Source organism: Thermobia domestica, chromosome 11 (genome assembly GCF_964235325.1).
Source record: "Thermobia domestica chromosome 11, izTheDome1.hap1.1, whole genome shotgun sequence".
NCBI lineage: Eukaryota > Metazoa > Arthropoda > Insecta > Zygentoma > Lepismatidae > Thermobia > Thermobia domestica.
In genome coordinates, this window is record NC_137464.1 from 100,073,300 (window position 1) to 100,099,134 (window position 25,835).

At 35.2% G+C, this 25,835-nt stretch overlaps 1 protein-coding gene across 1 annotated transcript; it reads right to left on the minus strand.

Moving 5' to 3' along the window:
- Window positions 1-223: 223 nt before the first annotated feature.
- On the minus strand, window positions 224-25,384 carry Rpt2 (26S proteasome regulatory subunit Rpt2). The gene is made up of 9 exons (XM_081730886.1): window positions 25,235-25,384; window positions 17,237-17,387; window positions 15,816-15,940; window positions 14,293-14,478; window positions 12,538-12,637; window positions 11,237-11,451; window positions 6,154-6,351; window positions 3,711-3,920; window positions 224-551 (listed from the first exon to the last, which is right to left on the minus strand). The coding sequence occupies exons 1-9, from the start codon at window positions 25,235-25,237 to the stop codon at window positions 417-419; spliced, it is 1,323 nt and encodes a 440-aa protein (XP_081587012.1). The 5' UTR covers window positions 25,238-25,384; the 3' UTR covers window positions 224-416.
- Between the last annotated feature and the right edge of the window lie 451 nt (window positions 25,385-25,835).

Sequence of the window (25,835 nt, forward strand, 5' to 3'; positions counted from 1 at the left end):
GTTAATGAGCCGGAGTACAGCAGCTAATAGTCTATACTGATATCTTTACTAGATTCATCAGAAGCGTGGTAGACAGTACTTCGCTTCTTCCAAAATGAATTTTGAAGTTCCTCTTAAGAGATATCTCTGAAGTCAGAATGTAACAGGTCATTTACTTTAAAAAAAATAATATAAAAACTATGATACAAAGGGACATATGAAATACCGAGAAATATGTAATATATACAATTAAAGATTAACTTTATTAACTTTCTCAACACTCGATGTTATAAATACTTCCAATTCAAGATGCTATGTTTTTAAAATATTAAATCATTAGAAAATGATCTTAAATCAGTTTTCTGATTAAACAAACAAAAAAAAAAAAAAAATAACAATAATCACTGTTGAAATTCACCAATTGTTTCTTTTTTAAATTAAAGATATAGTCCTTCCGGAGTTCCTTCTTTCTTCCTATATAGAACGCTTTCTTTAGATTTGCGGAAATCTTCATTTGTTACTTTCATTCTTCTCTCGCGTAGAGCCATTAAGCCAGCCTCCGTACATATTGCCTGTTACAAAGAAAATTATTACTAACATATCTTTTGACACAGAAAAGGATACAAAAAAGAAAGATTATAAATAATATTTTGTTTGTGATATCACATTCTACATATGATCAGATAGGTGTTAATGTGTGTTTTCTTTCTTAAAATAATTACAGTCACTTTTTTTTCCTTGGCTCTTTAGGACAATTCTAGCATCGGCGTGAAGCCTCGACAGATACTCCGGGCCTCACTCCATACCAAGTTTTCGCAATATTTGAGAGCTGCAATGCAATGCAAAAGATGCAACAACTAATTGTAAATGCTATGCCGATTTTCGCAAACTAAAACGCAAATTCTGCGTTGCGTAGACGCAAACCGCTACGAAATGAGGCCCTCTATCTACCTACTTCGTACTCGGAAAGGCTGGAGGGTCAGCTACTTTATTATTATTTTTAAACATTCCTTTAAGACCTTACTTAAGCGACCGCTTTAGCGGGGGGCGGGGGGGAGAGATTTACCGAGATCTTGTTGGAATCAGACATGGTTGGCGCAATGTCATCCCAAGTTTAGAGAAAGATAAAATCTTTGAAGAGCCGGAATATTGTTATTGAGACTACTAGATTTGGGAGCACTCTGATTAGGAGTATTCGGGGAAACAGACCATCATTCTCTTTCTGTTATCTAAGTGATTGAGATATGAAGGTTTGTATAACAAATACAGTTGTCGAAGTTAGTTGTATTTCTACCAACCCATGACCATACAATAATCGGAGGAATGGCGCCACATGATTCTCCATACCAAAAGAGACCAGAGAACAGTGGTTTGCTGCAAATGTATTGATCACAGTCTTCTGACTTTGTAACAGTATCTGAATTGAAGACTACATCCACTACATAAAAGAAAAGCTAAGCATCTCATAAAAGATTCTTTTTTCTCTCTGGGATAATGCGCCAATACACATAAGTCATATAATGAATTTAAGAAGCTACGGCTACGAATACAGGAACACATTCTTTATTTCATATACTTGATTCCATCTGACTTATTGCTTCTCCCCCAAACTGAAAAACTGTACTGAAGGGGTGCAAACGCCATTCTGCTCACATCAAGGCCTAGTTTGTAAAGCATTCTGACTTTTGTTGAATTAAACCACCATACATCATTACATACTTGCCTATTTTCTTGGTGAGGCTAAGAATTTATAAACCCACCGGGATGGAATCAAGTACCAAGACAAAATGAGTGTATCCAATTAAAACCGCACACTCTGATAGATCATCATCAAAATGTTACTTGTAAATACTAACTCTAAACTGTTTCCGACACTACAATACCTTTCAAAATTTGTTACATTTTTAGGAAGAAACCTTGGATTTGTCGTGACTGTAACATAACCCTGACTTGTAAAGTTTGATTGGAAGAGAAATTTCAGTAATACACATTGACACATATCTATGAAGAAATGTGTTTCTCTGAATTCAGTTTTAAAAAAATGAAACAAAAATTAATTCTTCAGTTACGCAGAGGCGGAATCATATATGTATATCCGACAACCCTCAAAGCCTTGTGAATTTTACATACTAATATGTTCATTTGTTATACTGCAAACATAGTAGTTCAGAAGTTAGTTTTGGCTACAAATGATGGGAAAGAGAATCATACCAAATGATGGATGAGGAAAAATACAGAAAAGCAAATTCCTCCCTTTAATATATACATAACATCTCCACTTCTTGTGTGTTCACATTTATCAATTTCCATGTAGAACATACGTTGTGTATTAAAGTACATTGTCTATTACCACAAGTAAATTCTGATTAGTCTGCTTAATTGCCTGAGGTTTAAAAAAAATCCGATATGAGACCGAAGAAGAGTTCGAGATACAGAAGCTTCTTACGGTAACACCTTCTAGTTTCAAAAAAACAAACATGTCTTACATGTAACGCATGCAACTAGGTTTTCCTGAAGAACACTTATCACAGGCTATTTTAAAGAACTATTTCATAATTATATTGGGTACGTGCAAAAGTTCTACCCGCTTTTGATATGCAGATAGAACTGCGAACAACCTAGCCTAATATATAATCTCCACGGCGGTCACTGGCTCGTATCATCGGAAGCCAAGAAAGTTTTTACAGTCTTCACATCATCAAACAATTTTCGCCCGAAACAGTTGACAGTCTATAGAGGACTACGTCAGAATAATACGGCGGATAGGGTATAATCTCCCATCGAATGTCCATTAATTTTTGACGTGTTATGATAGCATCATGTAGCCTGGCGTTATCATGATGAATGATCGCTGCTTGGCGATTGACGAGACCTGATCGTTTGGATCGCAATAATGTTAGAAGTTCGTCGAACTTTTACAGTAGAAGGCAGCATTGCTGATTTGATTAGGCTCCCGAATCTTCAGTGGGTTATTCCCTTGACATTCCACCACATTAATAACACCTTCTTCGATTGAAGCTCTGGTTTGAACATCGACAGTTGCACAATCGAACAGTTTTGCGATGCTTTACGTTCATCGCTATCTTCTACTTATTAAATGTAACAATGCATAACACGATTTTTGTAATAGGAAAGCATGAAAATACAGGTTGCGACTCGCCTCTCTTGTTCATATGGAACCCAATGATCGAAATTTGTGGTAAAAAACAGCGCTTTCAGCTGTATTTCGACCATTGTTCTGTGTGTCTGGAAGATGCCCGCTGATGCTGCTAAGTTGGCTTAGGGATACTTCTTAAGTCTTGTATCCGTTTAGTCAAGATCCTCTTTGAAAACAGTGACATATGCTATCATCAACTGCATCTGGCCCACACATTTACCGAATGTACCGCCAAGCTCTGGTAGCAGTACTATTTTTCGAACTTAGAAAGTAAACAGTATCTGTTGTGTTCCTTATCGGTCTCCATTTCAACCACACAATACTCTGTTCCTTAAGAGCTTCTCATGCATACTTGCTACCTGCTACTGTTGTAAGTTTCCCTCGATTACGTGGCCCCGATTTACGAACTGGCTGAGAGGTCGATACTTCGTTAAACAATAACCTGTCAAAAACGGGTAAATTTTTTTACATATATTCATATAATAACTATATAACAAACTTATTTCCTCTTATAATTTCGGACAAAAATCAAGAAGAAAACCATTACAATATTTCTACTATTGATATGTCTAACCTTAATATCAGCTCCTGACAGATCATCCTTGGACATGATAAGCTCTTGGAGATTAACGTCTTCTGCTAGCGTCATTCGTGATGTGTGGATGTTGAAGATTCGTCTTTTGGTTTTCTCATCCGGTAAAGGGAATTCTATCTTCCTATCTATTCGCCCAGGTCGTATTAAAGCAGGGTCTAGGGTTTCAATTCTATTTGTAGCCATTACAACCTGAAGTAGAAGAATTGGTCACGTTAACATTTTACAAATAATAAAGGAACGTCTCCAAGTAAGAAATAATTTAATTTATATTTTTAACATTCACCTCCGTGTTCCCTAAGGACAGATATTTGTAAACGATAATATGCTATAATTCAAGGTACATGGAGGTGAGTGTTAATAATATAAATAATAATAATATAAATAAGTATTCCTTACTTTCTTTTTAAGTACTTTAATTCAGTCCAATACAACTGTAGTAAATTAAAGATTGTAGTAACATCAAGATATCTAATATTGCTGCAGATGAATGCAGCAGACGACGTTAGTTATTCTAACAAAAAGTTAGGCAACAAACCATTCTAACAAAAAATCATGTAGGAAAAAGCGTTCAAGTGAATCTTCACATGTGCATTATTCTAAGGAACAAACTCATACGTAAGTTAAATGTTACGATCCACGCCTTATCCCATCATTTCCTTACACCAAGGACTTCACGAGTTCAATACAGCCCAGTTGATAATGGCACATGATATTCCAGGTGTTATTATTCATTACTTTATCCTACATACAGACTGCTGGTGTTCAATACGGTAGACAGATTTCTGGAAGATAACATGTCCAGACTGTCAGTAAAAGAATGTCCATTCTCACTTGAAGAATTTTTGTCGTTTACATTTCCACGGTAAGGTACGTTCTTACTACAAGTGGTATTTGTATTGAAATTTAAAAGGTGGCTCTGAAGTGTTGGAACATCCTAATTCGCAAAGTTCCTTGAGATTTTCTGTTCTCAACATTGGAAGTATTCTATCACATATATAATACAGCAACTACTCTGGAGATGTTATAAGTTTCCATATGTTTAAAAATAATTTTTCATTATGACAGAGGAGCACACTGAATGAATGTAAATGTACGAGGTGTCAGGAAAGTAAAGATATGGTGGTGGCGCCACTGACTAACCTTGATCCTTATTTCTAGCAGCGTTCATGCGGCAGTGTTGTGTGAGTTACATGTGTTGAAAATGGCAGGAGCGATAAAGAATTCCTCCAAACGCAAAGTGCGCTGTAATACGGTTCCTGCAGGAGAAAGGTGAATGTCTAGAGGACATTCACCGTCAACATGTGATGAAATGGTGGTGTGCCTTTGCTACAGGTAGGACTAATATGACGAACAAAGTAGCAGGAAGCCGTCTGTGATCTCTAATGACCTTTTTACAGTAATTAAATACCGACTGCGTGCTAATAAGCGCGGTCATATTTTCCGAAGTCAAACTCGATTTATAAAGCCACGACCGTTGCATTAGATATCGAAAATTGTGTGCATCCGGGTGTCGAAAATGTTGACAAACGAGCACAAAACGACATGCAGTAGTCACACAATGATATCCTACCATCCCCCATTAAAAAAAAAAAAAATCCTGCAAGCTTATGACGTCTGTGCTCTGTGACAAACACAGTATCCTGCTGGTGGAATTCCTGTTTTCGAGAGAGACACTTAGTGCTGTAGCATACTTCCAACGTTGCAGCAACTCGCTTTGCAATACAGAACAAAAGGAGGGTCATGCTACTGCAGGGAGTTGGCCTGTTTCATAAATGTTGTCCTCAATCATCCACCACATATCCCGGACCTTGACTTAATAAATTTTCATTTGTCTTTGTAGAAACACCTTGCTGGACACTTCGACGACGACGAGATAAAGGAGGAAGTTACATGGTTCCGCAGACAAATGTGGGAGTTCTGCCATCCAGAAATTTACACAAAGACAATAAGTTCGGATAATGGAGGCAGTTGTGTTGAGGGATAAGGTTTTAGCAGTGACTGAATTATAGCGGTTAAATACCAAAAACTTTTTGTAAATCGTTATTGGCGTCTGTATTTTCCTGACACATCTTATATAATCAACAAAAGGAAGTTTACCAATTCTGCACCCATGTTGCAATCTTCTCACAATCATTGAAAGAACCACAAACAAAATTTTAAAATAGAAAGCTATCTAAGTATTAAATTTCTTCAACATTCCGCATTTTTATTTTCCTTCTGAACTATATGCTACACATATCTACTGTTTCTGTTTGAATATCTCTATTAGCCCACACAATAGCCTAATATTTAAACTATGTAAAAAAACATGCAGAAGACATAATTTAGAATTACTATTGTCAATTTAATTTCACAATATACAAACCATAAAATGGAGCATCAAATTCCGTGTTCAACCACTAAATGCATCTCAACAATTTACCTTTACATCTCCTCTGGAATCAAATCCATCTAGCTGGTTCAAAAGCTCTAACATAGTTCTTTGAATTTCTCTCTCCCCTCCAGAATTTGAGTCATATCGTTTAGTACCAACTGCATCAATTTCATCAATAAATACAATGGATGGAGCATGTTCCTCAGCTACCCGAAATAATTCTCTCACTAATTTTGGACCATCGCCCTGTATGAAGAGAGGAAATTTCATTAGCATACAATATAAATATAATTAGTATTAACAAAAGAAAATTTCTACTTGTTTTTATAAACACATAAAATAAACACATTTGCTATTCTAAACATCTAGAGATTTCCAATCACAGTATCAGGGATATCAAAATCATCAGGAAAACTACATCATAAATTAAAAGGGATGCGTTTGAGTCTTATTATATAAAAACAAAGAAACCGAAGTTAAATTTACATAAACGCAACCTGGACAAGTATTGCAATGTATTATCAATGGTTTCAAAGATATAATTCACATCAAACTTGAACTTACTCTTTAAATCTCATTATGCACATGCCCAGGGGCGTGATACTGGAGCACTTTCCTATTGTATATAGTAGTAAAATCTACATGGATTACATTCTGATAGTTCATGTAATTCTTGTTTCGATACACCATTGTGAATTTTCTATGATATATTTCGGTACACATGAGTCAGAATTGTGTTAGTAGTCGGCAAACTATTTCTTATAATGATACGTTTTTCACGTAAAACTTAAAATAAAATCTTTCAGTTTAACGTCCCACAATTATGCCTTTTAGGCTGAGACGGTTGATTACGGCAAGTAAATGATGATGGAAGAATTGGTGCAATGAATCGTGGAAGGAAACGGGAGTAACCCGAGAAAACCCACGGACATGAATGTTTTAGATACAGTTAGTGACGAAATAATAAATATGTGAATTACGTGATTTCATTGTTCTTCGTACATCGAACGAGTAAAGATGGGACCAAAAGTTGTTCTTGAAATCATGTTAGCGGGATAAATACATCAGTACTGTAAAGTTAGTTATATCAACTAGTAATACTAGTACTTAACTACCATCAGCAGAGCGATTTAAAGACATAAAGGGAATTCAACTATTTTTTCTTGAAATCCCCAAAATGAAAATTTTTACACAATCGCTATCATGGAATGAATACATATACATATAGGCCTGTCAATGAAGAGTCGAATAAGGAAAAAAAAATGGTGGAAAGCTGGAACAAATTTTATTTTCTTCATAAGAGTGTCCGTAACAACATACTAATTTTGCACCCTTCTACCACCCCGGATTTGGCCGCCATATTGGAAAAATGGCGCCCAACGTTAGTTTTTTTTTGTAAATATCTCGCATGGAAAGCATTTTAGAGCAAAACATGTTATTACAAAAAATAATCTACATTAAATTCTCAACACGAAATGTTCTCTTCATTCTTTTTCTCTAAGATGCACCGTTTAGAAGCTATAGGCGTGGCTAATTACGTATTTCTTTTTCAGCATTGCTTTATAGCAGAACGTTAACGAAAATTTTCTGATACTATTTTGTTTTAGTGATCTTTTTTCTTTATATATATATAAAATATAAATTAATATATTTTTCATTCATTGCAGGTGTCACTAAGGGCAAGTAATCAGGTCAACTGGATCATTTATGTTCAAGATGTCGTGAGCTGAAAAATGTTTCATCTGTGAGAGACTTCTCAGTGATGACACGTGCATAGTTAAAACAGGAACTGAAAATATTAGTAAACTGCAGTATTAAAGTGAAAGATGCAAAAGAATGCCAATTTAAGGGACTGAAAAGTGTTATGGTTTATGAGAAGTGTGGAAAAATTTACACAAAAGCAAGAAGTAGCAAAGCGTTGCTATCACGACGTACTTCATAACCTACGCCGATAACCTTTAAGTTAGAAGTACTAAGTTTTAATTTTCAAGAAGCCTCCTGTTTTGTGGACAATGTACACTCATGTCCAAAATTATTGTCGCATGTCTATAAATATGTTGTTGTAGGAATATAATTTGCTAACGAATTCACCTGGTATTTCTTATAATGTTAGTATGTGTATAATCGGCAAAGACAGGTATGTGGCAAATTCCATGTTAAAAGAGCAGTAAATAAGAACAATAAAACGAATATAAAACTTGCTTGTCCATTTAGTAACATTTTGTTTTACTCATTCTAATTTTAGTATTTATAATTCTTTTCCTATGAATTTTCCTTTTCCTTTTACCACAAATATACATTTCCCGATTATACACATAATATCAGTATTAAAAGTACCATGCAAAATCATTATCAAATTATATTTTCAAACGAAGACAGTTATAGATATGCGACAATCATTTTGGACGTGACTACATCATATGAATTTTTAGAGATGGAGAAAAAAAATGTCAGTGAGCGCGTCGAAACGATTGAAGTTAAAAATTCTATTATGAATGCCTATTATTCTATTATAATGTTGTTTCAGATGCTATGGTTCATGTCGTCAACTACCTTGAAGCTAACAAGGAAAAGTGTCAATTTTCATGCAGTGAAATTTTTCAAGATTATGATTATCACTGTCAACTGAAAAAAACAATAAGAACCAACCTGAAAGAAAAGTACTCAGAAGATATTATTATATCAACAAACAAAAGCAGAAAGCCTATAGTTTGCTTCCGTGATGCAGGACATAAAATTCTCACGGATGCATGGCATGTTCGTTAAAAACGTAAGAATATGGACGAAGACAACTTGAGAATCGTAATCTATAGTGCATTTCTCAATGTACCCATTCCAACCTGGAAGACTATCCACTTCTTTCCATTTGCCACATAACCATTTCATCTCTCTTATTGAAACTGAGACGTTAATTGACACTGGATTCATTTTGCCTAGATCTAAAAGCGTTATGCTTGACAGACCTAGTCCAATTCTAGTTTGAAACCTTTGTACAGGAACATGACCACAATGTCCTACAAAGGATACTGACGGGATCTCCTTCAGTCTTGTAGAAAGACTGATTTGAAGTGGAATCATCTGGAGTTGGAGTAACACATTGAATCCCCCCCCCCCCTTTCCCATACTGTGAAAAGTATTGAAATCATACAGAGTACAAACATTGACATCAGTGTTGTCAAACACGAACTGCTTAAGTGAATTCTTCACGGGTTTTGTCTTCAGGATGCAGAAGAGCCGAAACCTGAAAGAGAGCTGCCTCAGAATAAGGTGCACACAGTCCTAACGAAGAGAGAGCATTAAGAAGATGCTTACTGCAATACTTTTATTTAAGATGCACAGCAATCCTATTTGCAATGAGGATAAAAAAGATTTTGGTCAAGCTATTGCAATGACGGCGTGAGAAATTGCTATACTTTTTCTTTCCCTTGTGGTATTCCCTTTCTAGTTTCTCAAAATAATAGTGTCGAGAAGGCATTTAAGGTCTTAGGAATGAATGAATTAACGTCATTTAAAAAATTATGTTAATGGGTAATCAGTTTCATAAACCTAGGATCTGATATCTTCAGCAATTATCTGTCCGGCTGTCATTACGATTCTCAACTTCTCTTCGTCCATATTCTTAAGCTTTTGATGATCATACCATGCATCAGTGAGGATTTTATATCCTGCATTACGGAAGCAAACTACAGGCTTTCCGTCTTCGTTTGTTGATATAATAATATCTTCTGAGTACTTTTCTTTCAGTTTAGGTCTTGTCTTTTTCAGTTGACAGTGATCATCATAATCTTGAAAAATTTCATTGAATGAAAATTGGCCCTCTTCCTTGTTAGCTTCAAGGTAGTTGAAAATATGAACCATAGCATCTGAAACAACATTATCTTTCGGACGACCAGGTTTCAATCCAGAAGAAATCTTGTAGAACTTTTTCATGCATGAGGAATGGTATCTGGCTTCAGCAGCAACTAAATCATGAACATTGTCAATCCTAATACAAACTTCTTTGCCCCAGTCGTCATTTCTTCTGTCAGCTACTTCCATAATAGAATTTTTAACTTCAATTGTTTCGACGCCCTTACTGATATTTTTTTTTCTCCATCTCTCTAAATATTCATATGATATACATTGTCCACAAAACAGGCAGGCTACTTGAAAATTAAAACTTAGTACTTCTAACCTAAAGGTTATCGGCGTAGATAATGAAGTACGTCGTGATAGCAACGCTTTGTTACTTCTTGCTTTTGTGTAAATTTTTCCATGCTTCTCATGAACCGTAACACCTTTCGGTCCCTAAGTTAGTATTCCTTTCCATTTTTCACTTTAATACTGCAGTTTACTAATATTTTCAGTTCGTTTTAACTATACACGTATCATCTTCACTGAGAAGTCTCTCACAGATGAAACATTTTTCAGCTCACGACATTTTAAACATAAATGATCCAATAGACCTGATTACTTGCCCTTAGTGACACCTGCAATGAATGAAAAATATATTAATTTATATTTTATATATATATAAAGAAAAAAGATCACTAAAACAAAATAGTATCAGAAAATTTTCGTTAACGTTCTGCTATAAAGCAATGCTGAAAAAGAAATACGTAATTAGCCACGCCTATAGCTTCTAAACGGTGCATCTTAGAGAAAAAGAATGAAGAGAACATTTCGTGTTGAGAATTTAATGTAGATTATTTTTTGTAATAACATGTTTTGCTCTAAAATGCTTTCCATGCGAGATATTTACAAAAAACTAATTTTGGGCGTCATTTTTCCAATATGGCGGCCAAATCCGGGGTGGTAGAGGGGTGCAAAAATTAGTATGTTGTTACGGACACTCTTATGAAGAAAATAAAATTTGTTCCAGCTTTCCACCATTTTTTTTCCTTATTCGATCATCCCTTATTGACTGGCCTAGTAAGGACATTTTTGTTCTATATGCTAAATAGCAGAAGCTCGCTCGCTGGCTTTATAAATACAAAAAAACAAACTAATTTTCTATAACATAAGAACATTTTATGCACCTCTATTACATTATCATCGTGCTATTTCTTTTCTTTTTTTTTAAAAAAAAATAAGTATGAGATATTTTTACAGCAAAGTACATTTCTAGTAACCCGACATAAATAGTACTTACCAAATACTTTTGAATAAGCTCTGAACCGACAACTCTTAAAAATGTTGCAGATGTTTGGTTGGCCACAGCTTTAGCTAACAGTGTTTTGCCAGTGCCTGGAGGACCATATAGAATTACACCTTTTGGTGGCTTTATGCCCATTTCTTCATAATATTCTGGATGAGTAAGAGGTAACTCTACAGATTCCTTTATTTCCTGGATCTGCGTATCAAGACCTTTAAAAGAAACGCCCATACAATTAGAACACAGAAACGAAAAACTACTTAAAACTACGCAACTGTGCTGATTTAATAGACCACGATTACTACTAAATGCTTTATTATTACTGTTATTAACAATAAACTTTAATAAAGATTCAATAAGTGTGGATTTTTTCATATTACAGCCAGCTACATACATCATACCAACTTTTCTCATGAATACAAGGCAAGAGTACAGTACACATAAATTACGGATCATTAGATAAGAACTCACTTCAACCTACTCCCTGATATCATCACCTTTTATGTTCAGATCTCAAAACAGGACGACAAAACTAATCAATGTTGACAAAATACATTAATATTTTACACGTAATCATTAGTATATTACTGAAATGACGCTGAAACTGATAAAACTACTTCTTCTGATTTTCCTTTACCTCAATATTTCGAATGTATGTGACATGCCAGGTGTATATAAATACAAGCATGAAGGCGTTATTATTAAAAGGAATCTGAGCCACATTTTCAAAGTTTAAAGGGAAAAAAATCGTAAACCGCTAATCCTTAAATGATGAATTATTTTACGAACGTCTTGTTATTATTATCAAGACGTTCAGTGGTGACTATATGCATGTTTTATAAGAATAAAAATGTGATAGGGACTTAAGATTTCTCTTCAAAATACTAACCATGGAAAAAATATGATACAATTTTAAACTATTGTTTCGTATGATACTGAATGTCTTTTAAGTCAAAACACAAGCTCAACATACTTTTCATGAACACAAAGAACTACCTTCAGCATGTCTCAACTATGATTTGGATTTAGTGAACTTGACTTTAGCGTCCCTTTCAGCAGCGATTCTATATGAGACGTGGACCTACAGGCTTAACGTGGAATCCGAACCCGAGTCTCCCGCGTCGGTCTCAACTATGGCCTTCACATCTAATAAGGTGATATTTCTCTGTCTGTCTGTCTTTCTCTCTCTCTCCTCTTCACAAATATGTGCAAACCAGTAAGTTAATAATTGATAAATACGATGTCGTACTGATATAAATCAGTCTCAATGGAGACATTACCACTGTTAATATTCCTACCTCCAATATCTGCGTATGTTTCTTGAGGTGCTTTTTCCAGTTTCATTACAGTAACCATCGGATCTGTATCATCGGAAAGTACTCCCACTACAGCATGAACCTAAAGTAAATAATGCGTCTTTTAAATATGCAATAAACAACATCAAATTTCCTCAAAGCAAAATTACTTTTCTCTCTTGTTAATAGAACGAAGATTATTGTTTATTTAGTAGGCAGCAATCTAACTAACATCCTCCCTGACTAAATTAGCATATTGACCACATATCCCCCAGTTAAAATGCTGGAATTCTTAACACTATAATTTTGATATTAGCTTAATGGAACCACCACTACTACTACCCTTATTATAAAAGACATGCTAGTGTGCCACGGGTAATTCCTAATAGATAAGTCAGGTTAATAAGTTGTCGCTAGGTGCGCTGCGTGCCGGCCTGACGCCAAAATATACCGCTAGCATGCAAGCAATCTCCAATTTTCAAACTAATGTGACAATTTAACTGAAACTTAACAACTACATTCTTACAATTTAATTATTTCCAAATAAGACAAGGGCCGTAACTATATTTCGATTTGAACACTAATATTTGTGTCAAGGCTTGAGAGCAAATAATAATAATAAAATAATAATAATAATAATAATAATAATAATAATAGGCAATAAGGACTGTCTGCACAAGTAAAACTACATTCAACTTAAAATCTTCCCACGCTAATCAGTCCAGGACCCACCTAAGATCTTATGCGCTAAGGTCTAAGACGCACATGCAAAACCTTTTTAAAAAAATTACAGCCAGCAAATATTAAACTAATCGTTTACAAAGAAAATAATTCATGATTGTTGGTAGGAACTGTAAGTTCAAACAGCGTCTTTCTTTAAATATATTTACGTCTAACGCTAACAGGCAAGCCAATAACAGTACTGTTTTCTGGCAATAACACACGAATGTGTCTAACAAATAGGCAACAAACCGAATTATTGGTACAATCTTTATCTCTGAAATACCCAGTTCAACACTCCGCAATGCAAGTACGCTTTGCGTATGTGCTGCGAGGTAGTGAGATTATAAAAGATCCCACTACAAAGTGAAGCGCTGGGTAATGTTAAAATTCAAATACCTATGTCATCTTCGAAAACCCTCTATTTTTACCTTAAATAGATTAGCTGACTAAGATAAAGTGGAATTCAAACCATTACTCGCTTTTTATCCGAGGCGAGCACGTAACCGGGCATTGAACCTAAAACTACTTACATACTCCTCCTTCACTTTGCCAGAAAGGGAAACGCTGTCATTTACAGAACTGTATCTAATTATGAACTCAACTTCTTTCTTTCCAAGTCGTTTGTAAACTTAGCAACATATGTGTACACGATTGTCGAAAGTAATTAGTACACAATTTTCTTTACAAGGTTGTCTATTATTGCTTCTTACAGACCAGTGCCAATACAAAAGAGTGATCTATTTTCTTCTTTTTTAACTGAATTTTCTTCTTTACAATTACCAGCGTAACTGATAACTATCCCACAATACACTTTGTCAACAACTTACAGAAGGAACACATCCATTCGAGTGCTTTTCTTTGACTCAAAACCAAAGTTGATTTTCTGTTTTATCGGAAAATGTACTCAAACTGCTTCATTAATGTAAATATGGGATGATTATTCATTTTAACTGCTGATCTACAATCACGTTTAAACACTTTCGACTCACCCAAGTTATATCCCAAGTATAAGCAGCAATACGTGAACCGTCTTACCTTGTGATTCAATAAAACTGAGCATCCAGGTTCCAATTGATCTTTATCAACGAACGATAAAATGCTGACGTAATGTTCGCTTCCGACAGACGTTGATACTATTGCATGGTTATCATCTATTATTTCTTCTAATGTACCAACAGACATAGGGGTTCCTCTCAAATCATCAACTTTAGATCTTTCTTCCTGCAAGATTAAATATATATACATATACTTTACTATACATTACTATACAATATAGCTTGAGCTCGGCAGTCTATTATACAGAAGTACAAATCAAATTTTTATATGTCGAAATTTCATAATTACATAAGCATGTAGCACTATTTTGTAGTTTATTTTTAATACGATAGTTAAATCATCGCTTAGGACGCGGTTTTACGATCTGCAAAGAATGCGAAATGAGTTATGTAGGAGAAACAAAGAAGAAATTAGAGGAAACGATTAAACAACACAAGGATAACGTCAGATTAAAGAGAGTTAATAACGCTATATATAAGCGTGTGAGGAACATTACATGAAACAGTCTGGGAAGGTGTGGAAGGATTGGAAAAGGAAAAAAGAAGCATTATAAGGAAATGGAAAAAGATGAAATGAGTTTACTACAAGAGAAACTGGTGAATTAGAATAGTGGACTGAATATCTATAGTTTGTGGTGAAAGGTTCTGGATAGAGCAGAAAAGAAAGAAAAGATACATCAAATGGCGCAGGTGTCTGATTTAAAGTTTATTAAAAAAAAAAAAAAAAAAACGTTAAAATTTCATCGATTAAAAGTTTAATTTTTTAAAAAATGTTAAAATTTCATCCTTAAAACATCGAGATGTGTAAAGTTGTTTAAAAAGAGAGGAAGGATTCATTGGTTGCTCGAAATGACCTCTTCTCATTTTCTGATATTATATGATTTTCTGATAATTCATAATATGTCTGATGAAGACAATAATCCATTACCGAAACTGTAACACTATTATTTATTAAGTGATTTGCCTTGGTCAGATTTTAGTTTTAATTAAAGGTAAGTTTTGTGTACCTACCTTTTATGGTAAAGTTTAACATTAATTATACGCAGCACTTATCTGCACACAGTGTACTTAGTGCATTAAAAAAAAAATGGTAATGCTAATAACTATTATATATGATGTCTTTAGAAACACCTATTACAAAACAAACACACCATTTAACCATATTAGTATCTTACATAATTCTAAAACAAATAGAGTATGATATATGACCTATATTAAACACCATGTAACTCTTTAATTATTACGAAGATTACATTTTGGAAGTTTATTAATACGGAATTTACAGGTAAGAAGAGGTATCCTCACATATATTAATTTACCACTTGTAGTAATTAAATTTTCTAACTCATCCAGGTCAAGCCTCCGATGAAAACAACAAGTGAGAAAGTACAATAAAATTTAGAGTACAATAATAATAAAAAAGAGTAAATTACGAAAACAGTTCTGTGAGTTACCATAAGATAATAATGTACAATGAAAACTAATTCTCATGTAGTGTATTACCTCATTCTTTTCTTCCTGTGGTTTCAATCTTTCTTGATTCTGGATAAATTCTTCCTCCATCATTAGAAAATCTTTAATCCTGTCTAGTTTCAGCAACTTCAAACGACATCTTGTATGTGGTGTTACTGAAAAAAACATAATTAGTCACTTTATTAACCATCCATCTCCTTTAGTCTAAAGGACATAACCTTATAACGTTAACTGAAAATTTAACTTCGTTTTAACTTCTTACTGATAATGATGCACAAAAAATTCCTTCTTTAAAGTGTACTAATCTATTGTAGCCTATCATTTGATCCAATACAAGGAATTATTTTCAAATAAATTTTTAAAATTTATTGTAACATCACAAAATATATAATCTATCCCATGTCGCAAGTTTTCACATATTGAAAACTATTTTATGGTAGAAACTAGATAAAAGTTATCTGAATTCGATACAAACGTAATGCATACTTCCTTTAGGATACTCCGATTATCCCAAATGGTTGCAGTTGAAACCAGTCAAGGATGAATTGGTAAAAGGAGGACAAGTTTCATTATTGAAATAACATATTAAGAAAATGATTTTCTTTGATAACTTTCACAAAAATGATTCGAATTTGCGTCAATATAAGGTATACGCAGAGATCTGAAAAAAAATCTAATAAATACTACTCGGTGGAGTGAATGTTTGTGTAAAACTTCAATCTTCTAGGTGCAAAAGTAAGCCTGCCATAAAATAATAAAAATAGTCCTAACCCAAAATTTTTTTTCAGGATCTCTGGTAAAAATTTCCTGAGACATCCTATTTACCTTAGGGCATTGGTTCGTACATCATTCTCTTCAGAATAGAACTGCCTTTTAAACGGTACCATTCGCAGGTCTAGATCATGAATCTAAGGCGTGAAAATCGGGGGAAAGGGATTTTTTGGTAAAAAAATCCCTTTTTTAACCTTTTTGCCCCTCTGGACTCCCCTGTGATAACGCAGAGATCTGATAAATACTACTCGGTGGACTGAATGTGCAAAATTTCAATCTTCTAGGTGCAAAAGTAAGCTCGCCAAAAAATAACATAAATAGACCTAACAAAAAATATTTTTTTTAATGTTATGACGTCATCACGTAACTTACCTAGGACCGGATTGTGGAAAAAGACATTGAGATACGTCTGTTTCGGAGGCGCCTAGCTTTTACCGCTAAAACGATTTTTCACGAAATTTAATTCTCGCATCCAAAGACCTGTATTCACCGAATTTTACGGAAAATGTTAGAACCATTTTGAAGATAAAACTTATAAGAATTAAGTCAAAAATTGACCGTTTTTAAGCATAGGTTTTCTTACACAAAATTCAGAATCTGTCTTCCTTATGTAAATCAATAATAACTGAAGAAGTCTCATATGTACACAAACCCAGTTATTACATATAATCAATCTATACCTTGAGGCAATTTCATAGCTGCATCTGGACCCTTTGTTCTCCTCTTCTTTTTGCCAACTCTAGTAGGAATAGGGGGTTCATACTTCTTTTTCTTCTCTTTATCATCTTTTTTATCTCCACCTGACCCACCACCTGCAGATTGATTCTGTCCCTATTAAAGACATCACAAAAACATCAATTACGTCTTTTTGTACACACACACATATACATACATATATATATATATATATATATATATATATATATATATATATATATATATATATATATATATATATATATATATAGGCATACACCGAAATTAGTAAAATATTAAATATACAGACCTTAGATGTTTTTTTTTTTGACCTTTATCCATAAAAAAATAATAATAAAAGTTTACAACAGATTAAATTGTAAATCGTACCGTACATATGCAATCAAATTAAAAAATAAAATATATTTTTATTATTTAAAGACAGAAATTAACACATTTTAAAACAAAATTATTAAAATGATGAGTAGAAGCACTAATTTTGTTGATTTTGCCTCTACAAGATGTTTATTCGACGGTCGACGGAGTCGGCTACTTAAGTTATGGCCTTGTATATCAGATTAAATCATTCAGAAGGTGTGATAATTCCCCAAAAATCGTTTTATGTCTAAAGCTTGAACTGGCAACAAATAAAGGATAAACGATTACGACAAAAGATTCAACGAGTTTAAATTAATAGTAAAAGAACATGAATTTTAATTTTCTAATACATATAATACGTAATCAACAATTTGTTATATCGTCAATTATTATTTCAATATAAAGGGGGGTAAATTTAGAGAACAAATTTCTGCAAAGAAGTTTACATAGAGTGAATTAATTACACGAAGAAAATAAGAAGCATAGTCTAAGAGAGAGACTTATGTTGTTAGTATCTACAGGTCTCTGACATTGTTAATATTAATATATAGAAAATTGTCGGTTCCTTCACCAAGAAATTGATGTAAACATCTTTTCCTCAACAAATAACCGGTTTAACCAGGAGCGGATTAAGGGCGGAGCCAATGGAGCCCAGGCTCCAGGGCCCCCTAAAAATCCCTCTCTGTTTAGCATTAAAAAATAATAATCAACTTATTATATTATAGGATTCAGATTCATGCTATTTTTTTTTTTTTCGCTCGTTATGTTCGCGGCATCGCTACAGTTAAGTCTTCTTCTACCAGTGTCTTCACGATACTTATTTTGTGAGCGAGTGAGCCATTTTGGGCCTCTATTACAAACCAAATCATTAGCTTGTGGTGACAATTTCTTTGATATATCTCCGCCATTTTAATATCGTTTAATGACATAAAGAGTCCTTTGCAGAGCAAAAATGTAGGAAGAAAACTTTTCTAACAATGTAGCCTTGTACAGCTTTACCTATCTGTACATACTTGTTCTCCTTTTACCCTATTAGTGGTTTTGTAGGGACTGTTGACCATTTGGCTTGTATTTGACCTTTGTGTGGTACACTCAGGGCCGGCTTTAAGCCGATTGGACCGATTGCTTCCAATCGGGCCCCGCGCTAGTGCCACCTACTCTACTGTCCAATTTAATCTACTCTCCAGCGCCGTTTTAACAGCATATTAGGCCCCAAAGCAAACAAATGTGTTTGTTGTCCAAATCTGACTCTATGACTAAATTTTGCTTCTAATACATGTAGGTCTAATTAATACATGCCACTCTGCTCACGGGGCCTCCGGCCAAGTGGCTATGGTACCGTTAAGATGGCCCTGATGCTCTCAGTTGTCAAATACACACAAGAACATATTGCAATACAGGTACATGGACTCCACAAGGAAGGGCATGGCCTCTTCCTAACAAGTAAATGAATAGTTTGTATTAAATTTTCGGGCATAAACTTTTTTTTTTTTTTTTTTTTTTTAATTTAATGCTTCAGTAGTTTTAAAGTCAGGAAAACCGAATATACTAGTGCGAACTGAATAGGTGGCTGCTTATGAAGGTTTGTCTTCTAACTCGAATAATCCAATGGAAAATATGTAATCCATCTTCCATCAGTTCCTTATGGTTTGTGATCGTCTCATCACATTTCATTTTGTCTGCAGTCGATAACGATTTCAAGCTGATTATACCTTTCATAAGTAGCTATCTACGATGTTCTCACTAGCGTACATTAGGTTTTCCTAACTTGAATTTGTTTCAAAAGATACAACTGTTAAGAAATCTTAGAACCAACGATTCACATCAATGTTCATTTCATTATGTGTTACAAATATAAATTATGGAAACAAGACTTCACCATTGTATTTCTCGTAAAATTCTAGCCCAATATATTACATGACCCCTTTCCCAAGGGCGCCGATCCTGGGGAAGCCCGGGCCCCCCAAAGTTCATGTTGGCCCCTATGCATTTTTTTATGAATATGTATTTTTATTGTTATATGTATTTTTTTATGAATGGGCCCCCCAAACTTCCAGAGAAATCGGCGCCGTTGCCCCTTCCTATTTAAAAAAGTCTAGCGAGATACAAAATGGCGGATATGATAAGCATAACCTCAAATAGATGTCTACTTCCTCCCGATGTCGGTTAATGTATTTTTGTTTTTCACTTCTTTACCTGTTTTACAAATAAAATGAAATTTTCACAACTTGAAACACATTATTCTGCATTATTCTGATCAACCAGATTTTGGCCACTGCGGCCGTCTTTATGGACGGAAACAGTTTAAATTTTGCTTAAGCTCGTTTCTTAAGGTTGGTGTAAAGGGACAAGTTTTGTCAATAGATGTCACTACAGTCTTCGTATCTCTCTCATGTATTTTTTACCTTTCACGAAAATTGACAATTTCTCTAACACATTTTAACGTACAGACTTCAAATTTTTGGATAAGGAACTTCATAACCTATCGAAGGCAACAATCCGTGCCGATTTCTTATTTACAATTTTCTTCATTGTTGAAACAGTTATATTGTTAAAGGTTTGGATATCCCTTTCAGCAAACAAGCCATTTCAACAATGAAGAAAATTCTAAATAAAAATTCGGCACGGATTGTTGCCTTTGATAGGTTATGAAGTTCCTTCTCTAAAAATTTAAAATCTCTGGGCTGAAATTTGTAAGAAAAATCTTAAATTTTCGTGAAAAGTAAAAAATACATGGGAGAGATACGAAGACTATAGTGACATCCATCGGCAAAACTTGTCCCTTTAAACTGATCTTAATATTCCACACTTTTCAGCCAAGTTGGGTCAAGAAACTAGATTTCGATATCGATAGGTTTACTTGTAAGAGAAGAAAACTATGAAATACTGGTACAGAACCTTCTTGAAAAATTGCGAGACACAAGGGTGAAATATTTATTTTAAAATTCATTCATTGTCTGCATATTCATTTTAGTCATTTATCTGAAAAAATAGCTGTTATAAGCAATGAACAGGGTAAGCCTTCTCACGAGAACATTTTGCGTTATTGGAAAAACGTTATAAAGAAAAATGGGTATAACCACTAGGCCAGCAGGGAGAGCCAAATTATATACCTATATATTGGTTCTACAAACCTTGGTGCAAGTTAATTGCAAACCTGGGGCCCCGTAAAATGTTCCCAATCGGGCCCCGCACCACCTAAGGCAGGCCCCGGGTACACTACAGTATATGAGCATTTAACTATTTTATTAATAATGAATGTAATTATTGTAAACTTGGAGCACATTAAAATATTACAACATAGTTCTCGGTATTTCGAGAAATCTATGAGGCTGTAGAAGGCAGCAAAGAAAATTTATGCGCTGAAATTCTTTGTAACATAGGGCCCCCTTGAAATAGTCGTCTCAAGAGTCCCAAAAGCCTTAATCCGCCCCTGAGTTTAACAAGAGGCCTCTTTCCAACCTTGAATTAATGCACTAAAAATGCAAAATGTGTTTATACAATGATGCGATCTTCACGTGACTTAACCTGCCAAACAACAAGTGGTACAAACCGTTCTAAATATACAAAGGTGAAGAGTTCACAATTTAGACAAGAAGTATTAAACTATTTCCACTTGTTTTTTCGTACGTATTTTCCTGAACCTACATATGTTAATAACGAATCGAAACATCCATTCTAACTTCTAACATTACAATCCAATTTTTAACTTCAGTCTTGTATAAGTAATTCAATACCACAAATAGTTCAAAAATTAAGATAACGAAAAAAATAATAATAATGGGTTTTAACTTTTTTTAAGTGAGCTCAACCAGAAAAAAAAATGCGTTACTTCGGGCTGGGCCCACTCTGGCAAGCTCTGACAACTGCTGCTTCAAAACTGCCATCCTTCGGTCAAAATGATAGCGCACGACTTAAATATCAATAAGACACGGCGACGAAAACTGTAGTGAAAGATTGCGAAAACAGAAGATTTGTTAGTTCGTCCCAAATTCCAGCCTGACTCAAGAACAGAAAGACTGAAGATTGTAACATATCAAGATTTCATCAACACAGCTAACAATGATTTTAATGAAACTTGTACTACAAGTATGACCCTCCCACTAAACGTCAATCGCCTACATGAGTTGAAAGAAATTCGCTGCGGCCGAAAGATCAACTTGTGAAATCTCATGTGAAGCCGATGCACGTCGGTTTTTTTTTTTTTTTTTTTTTTTTTTTTTTTTCTACTGGGAGTGTGTTATTTACAAGGAATTTGTACCAAAAGGTCAAACTGTGAATTAATAGTACTACGAAAGGCTTCCTCAAAAGATTCAAAGTAACACATTGGCCATGGCCGAATCCAATGTGCAAGGGACCTCTTTACGGCCACTTGCTAGTTTCTCACATATTATTATTATACATATATATATTTCAAGTTAATTTTATACATATAAACATGAATATACAGGGGAAGACAAAAAAAAATCTAAAAACACTTCATACAGGACACGTAAGTTTGGTCCTCCACTGTTGCGGTTGCTGATCGTTTTTTTGTTTTCAATGTGTCACGTGGACCTTCCTCTTCCGTCAGTAGTAACCAGTCCACCTGTGAATGTCGTGATGTGAAAGTGGTGCGGTAAAATGGGCGACCTGACAGACTCCCAAAAAGGCATGATCATTGGTGCCCGTCTTGGAGCTTCAGTGGCAACAGTGGCGAACATTGTAGCGGTATCGAAAGGCACTGTGTCCAATGTCACGAGGGCATACAAAATTCACGGGCAAACGACGTCTGCAAAGCACAACAGTGGTCGAAAGACAATCCTGTCAGATAGAGACCAGAGGGCATTAAAACGGATTGTAGCAGCTAAAAAGACGTATAAATACACAATCCAACACGCAAAGTAAGATTTGTTTATGTCATATAGTGTTCTGTGCTTGTTTATGTGTATCCCATCATCTTGACGCGTCTGCTCCCTACGGACCCCCCTTCCCCTGCATGGGTTCTCTACTGGTCTCTTTTGGTCGGTCAGAAAGCATTCATGGGTATTACTCGAGCAGACGGTTTAGGTCAGAGCTTTGCATTTCTTTTAGCAGAGCATACACTAAATGAGGAGCTCCGTTACTACTTGCATATTGAATTCAGGAGGGCTCAGTATAAATACAGTGTGGACGTATTTCATAAAAACTACAGCGGATAAAACACAAACCAACTTGGGCTAGGTTGCCACTAAAGAGCACGAATGTTTTCTAACGGAGTAAGGGCGCGAGCACAGTAGGGGAGCCCAAGAACTATCGACGGGATGCGTTCGTAGGGAGCACGCGCGTCAGCGATGAGTGGTATACGCATAAACGAGGATAGTAGAAGAGCACACTTACACACGTAATACTTTCACTATCACTCAAAATTCATTTCAACATAGTGTGCACTAACAATAATTACTTATATTTACAGTCTCATTCCTTTAGGAAAAATGTTTCACGTCGTATTTTTCATATGATTTTCTGTTAGATAAAACCAGCTGCTCGAATGAACACCATTCGTGCTTTTACGTGGTAACCTAGCAGAAGTCGGTTAGTGGTTTATTCATAATAGTTTTTTTATGGCATATGTAAACAAAAGCCCCTCGAAAGTGAATCTGCACCGAAGAATGCAACTCCACACCCAAAAAAGGATTGTTTAAGGTAGAGAGAGTAATTTTCTGAAAAAGTATATAGGATGAATTTCTGTATGGATTCGTACAATAAACCTGCACCCTAAATTCATTATGCAACATGTTTTCGTTTCTTTGAACTTGCCGAAACCCCAGAGCTTTACAGAACAAAATTACCTGACTGGCTTTGTCACTGAAAGCGTATAGTGTAGCCAATTAATTTACAGGAATCCGTTCACCATGAACTAACGAGAGTGCCAATCAGGGGTTAACTGTTGTATTGCCGGATCATTTTTAGAAGGGAAGGTTCTTGAACACAGCCCCCCCCCCCCCCCATATAGGTTAGTACCTAGGTTGGTTCCTTTCTGTAGCAAAATTTAATTGAGTTGATTTTAGTTTAGCGTCCCTTTCAGCAGCGAGGCTATGTGAGACGTGGACCTACTGATGAACGTAGAATCCGAACCACATGAACTCCCGCCGGGAATCGAACCCTGTAGCAAAATTTAATATTTAATTCAAATAGTATTGCCGAGCGAGCGTCAGCGAGGAAAGGCAGGTTAGAGCCCCGCAGGGCACGTTGTTTCCGGTCTTTATCACAGCTAAATGGGAAGGGGGACGTGTTCTAGAACCTTGCCGTTGGGAAGGTTCTAGAACACAGGTCTCCCCATATAGGTTAGTAGAAAATTTACCGGGTCAATTGGAGAAATTATTTAAGTTTGTGAGCAAGAATGAGAGAGTCAGGTAAGGGGAATAGTAAAAGTTAAGAAAGTGGTTGTATCTGCTGATTGTTTTTGACGTTGTAAGCGGCACTGTATGTGGAGGCGGATGGACTATTTTGCGGAGGTACACTTGTTTTATTATACGGTTCCATAGACTGTAAAATGCACAGAAAAATTTGGGCAAGTCTTCAATTTGCCCATTTCATATCAAGAACAGAAAACAACAAACCCCTGCAGAGTTTCTACCCCGTTCCTAGGATTGAGTATAGCCCGCTCCCCCCAGTGATTTTGAACGAATCATGGTGATTCTAACGATTTATATTAGTTCATAATGAATCGGAATCGCATGTTATAAAGATTTAAGATGTAAATCTTGTGGTAAGGAACCTTTAGTATAAGTAGTAATGATGGTGGTAGTAGTGGTAGAAATACTAGTAGTGGTAGTTAGTAGCAATAGTAGAGAAACGGGTTAGAAGCCCTGCAGGGGTTGGCTGGGTTCTGTTCTCGACAGAAGAAGAAGTATTAGTAGCAGTAGTGGTAGTAGTAGTAGTAGTGGTGGTGGTGACGCTTCCATTTCTGGTGACAAAGAACTGGGGGAGCTAGCTATACACAAGCCCGTTTCTCCTCCTCCTATTACTATTACTAATACTTATATTATGGATCCGCATAGTAGAACTACACACCTGAAAACGCAACTTAACGTAACGTAATGCAATCCAACCAAATATAACCGAGTGCAGTACATTTTGGTACTTTTTTTCGAACTTCAAATTGGTCCGGCGATACAGCAGTAATGCACTAATCAGAGTAAATATATTGATTAATATAGTGAAAAACATCACGGAAAGATTATGATGACAGCTGAGAACACTAACTTTTAAAAAATGTCAAAGTAACATGTGGTCAGTTAAATCTGCTGCTCGCAACTATAGTTAGATAATATTAAATAAACAAACAAAATATTTAACGCAATTTGAGGCCATAAACATTATTATATTCAATCCTGATTTTGGAACTACTGCAGGCCATATATTTCCTTCACGTTGTTAGATTTCAGTCCAATATGATTTAGACAAGCTATTACCATAAATAAATGAAATTACAGCTGCCTCCGTCCTGAAATCATGGATACCTATTACTTCCAAAAGCACCTATTTATCAATTTACAGTACACCTTATTAAGATACCGGTATCGAAAGTTTCGTCAGAAACATTTACAAAATAACTTATTTTACCTCAAAATGCTACTTACCATTTTATTGTCAAACTTAGAAAACACAAGTCACCTCAGACGTCCACTCACCAGGTTAAAAACAAAACAGCATCGATTATTATCAGCATCAACTCAAACAGTCAACAGAAGTGGCATTTCCATTTAGTGTGCAGCTTCTCGTAAAATTGTAGTACTATCAGGTATTATCTGAAACAATCGAAAATGTAATAAACTTTTGGAGGCAGACATTTTAAAGCAATGTGTAAAACTTGACCATTTGAAGCAACTACGGAAGCATTTATCGTAGATGTGCTGCTAAAAATCTCGTATAATATTCTATAGCATCAAAAGTATACGGTGGTATTATACGGTAGCATCTTGATAAACATCTTGTCGTGGGGCAAATAAATCACTGTAGAAGAGTGCAATTACGGTTCCGAAACTAAAAACAGATATTTCAGTCGCTATTTCTTCTAAAACCCTTTGTCCCATATGCTTATTACGATACAAAGGACTTTTAACTTTGTACAAATAAGGATGCTCCTCATATTTTTCAATCAGCATAATAATAACCAGTCTTGGGAAGTAACGTAAAGCAAGTAACGCGTTACTTTTTAAGTAACGTTTCCTAGTAACGCGT

Coding starts and splice junctions, on each gene's coding strand:
- Rpt2 (XM_081730886.1), bottom strand. Junction 15,941..17,236: donor AGCTATGAAATTGCCTCAAG/GTATAGATTGAT, acceptor TGTTTTTTTCAG/TAACACCACATACAAGATGT. Junction 6,352..11,236: donor AGCTTATTCAAAAGTATTTG/GTAAGTACTATT, acceptor CTCTTCATACAG/GGCGATGGTCCAAAATTAGT.